The following is a 1,978-nucleotide window of genomic DNA, read 5'->3' as shown; positions in this document are numbered from 1 at the left end:
TTCAACTCGTTCAACTCGCTCTATCTAGCTAAAAACATTATATCACATAAACTAGAAAAATTATCAAAACATGTATTTATTATACTTTCAACTCGCTCTATCTAGCTAAAAACATTATATCACATAAACTAGAAAAATTATCAAAAGTATAAATACATGTATTTATATCTCGAAGAACAGACTTAAGTAAGTCTTGAAAGGCAGTTTAGATGTTTATCTTTATGTTGCTAATGTGCTCTACAGAAGCATCTGAGGGTGTGACATTTCATATATTTCTTTAATTTCATGTAGTGTGTCCCTTATTTCAACTGAAAGAAAAATAGCTGGTAAAGCATCGGAGTGGCTGGTAAAATCTGCGATTGGCAGGGTTAGAAATTCTTCTTTTAGCCCGCCAATCAGTTGTGCTGCCATTGCTGTGGCACATAACCACACATGGTTGTTTTTGGAGTCAGGCACATGGTGAAACGGGTGCATTCGTAAAATACACATATTATTAACATACACAGAAAAGATTAAATATGATGTCTGGTTGTGCAGAGATAGGGGAAGCAGGGTGCTGCAAACATCCGACTGAAAGCCTTCACAAACCCTACACCCAGCTTCCAGTCAAGGATGTTTACAGCACCCCCAGGCTGCCAAAGACAACAGCACCATCTCCTCTTCACAGATGCTGAAGAAAAAAAACACACAACGGTATGAAGATGATCAATTTTGACAGCTTGAAGCTCCTCTCTTTTCCGCACCTGTCGTTTTGGAGGCTTGAGGTCATCGCGGGGGACGATGTCAATGAGGAAGTCAAACTGATCAAACTTAGTGATGGCCATGGCAATGTCATTCCTCTGGAAAACAGAAAATAAGACCAGACAGTCAAAAACAAATTCAAAAAGACTAAAACATCACATGTAACATATAGTCACAGGAATAGCGGTGACATACAAATCCCAAAAAAGGATGTAGCTCAAAATAAAATTGTGCAGCAATATTTGATAATATAATATGATAATGTATGCCACTCACTACATCAAACGTTCTTAGTGAACAGTGACACGATCTCACCCCACAGACCATCTACTAGTGGTATTTTCCACAGGATATTGGCTGCAAAGACCACCCATTGTCAACCCCCAGATCAGCAGCTATTTTTAGCAGCATGATTAATATCTGGTGGTGAAGGGTCACATCCATGCAGTTGTTCCATTGACGACTGTTGTCGTGGTGACACCGATTGGCGTGATGCCTTCACAATGGAACTGTGGGCCAGCTGCAAGCTCACAGGCTGAGTGCTAATACAATCTACATATTAAAGAGACAGTCTGACAGTCATTACAGCTTTGTTCAGTGACAAAACCTGTTGCTTAACACTATGTTGGAAAAAGGCTATGCTGACATGGGCTGCTACATTGACTACTGAACTGTTTTCATATAATATGTTTTTATGATATGATATGATCATAAGCTATATATAATATAAGCTATTCATATATTTGACATATTTATGGATTTCATTATTTGAAAAATATTTTTAATCTAACATTCAGTTATTTGGGTTAAGAAAATTTATAACATTTATAACATATTATATGAAAACAGTTCAGTAGTCAATGTAGCAGCCCATGTCAGCATAGCCTTTTTCCAACGTAACTTATTACATAACTTATTACATGTCACATAATAATAAAAATAATAATAATAATTACGTGTTAAAATAATAATAATAATAATTACGTCACATAATAATAAAAATAATAATAATGAAATCTATAAAAATGCATATATCTTTTAATAATCTTTTTTTTTTTTACCCATGTCATTATTATTAATTTTCAATCCAAGCATTAAGGGACCACTTTATGAGTATCATTCAGGGTTCAGAACAGTGTTTCACAGCCCAGGGAGGCAAAATCAGGGGAAAAAAGTAAGTAGGTCATGGGAGATGTACTTTTAGACTCTATGCTACAGTGGAACAGAGATAAGCCCT

At 35.8% G+C, this 1,978-nt stretch overlaps 1 protein-coding gene across 7 annotated transcripts in view; it reads right to left on the bottom strand.

Annotated features, from left to right (window-relative positions):
• Window positions 1-1,978, bottom strand: part of nfyc (nuclear transcription factor Y, gamma) — a 38,845-nt gene that overhangs the window by 17,328 nt on the left and 19,539 nt on the right. For all 7 annotated transcript variants that reach the window (XM_016509767.1, XM_016509772.1, XM_016509769.1 and 4 more), the window contains exon 5: window positions 744-839. In XM_016509767.1, the coding sequence (XP_016365253.1) occupies window positions 744-839 (96 nt within the window). The remainder of the gene's footprint in view (window positions 1-743; window positions 840-1,978) is intronic.

This window comes from Sinocyclocheilus rhinocerous, unplaced genomic scaffold, assembly GCF_001515625.1.
Source record: "Sinocyclocheilus rhinocerous isolate Xijiao unplaced genomic scaffold, SAMN03320098_v1.1 scaffold53, whole genome shotgun sequence".
NCBI lineage: Eukaryota > Metazoa > Chordata > Actinopteri > Cypriniformes > Cyprinidae > Sinocyclocheilus > Sinocyclocheilus rhinocerous.
Note: the sequence above shows the minus strand (reverse complement) of the source record. Positions and strands in the feature narration are given on the sequence as shown.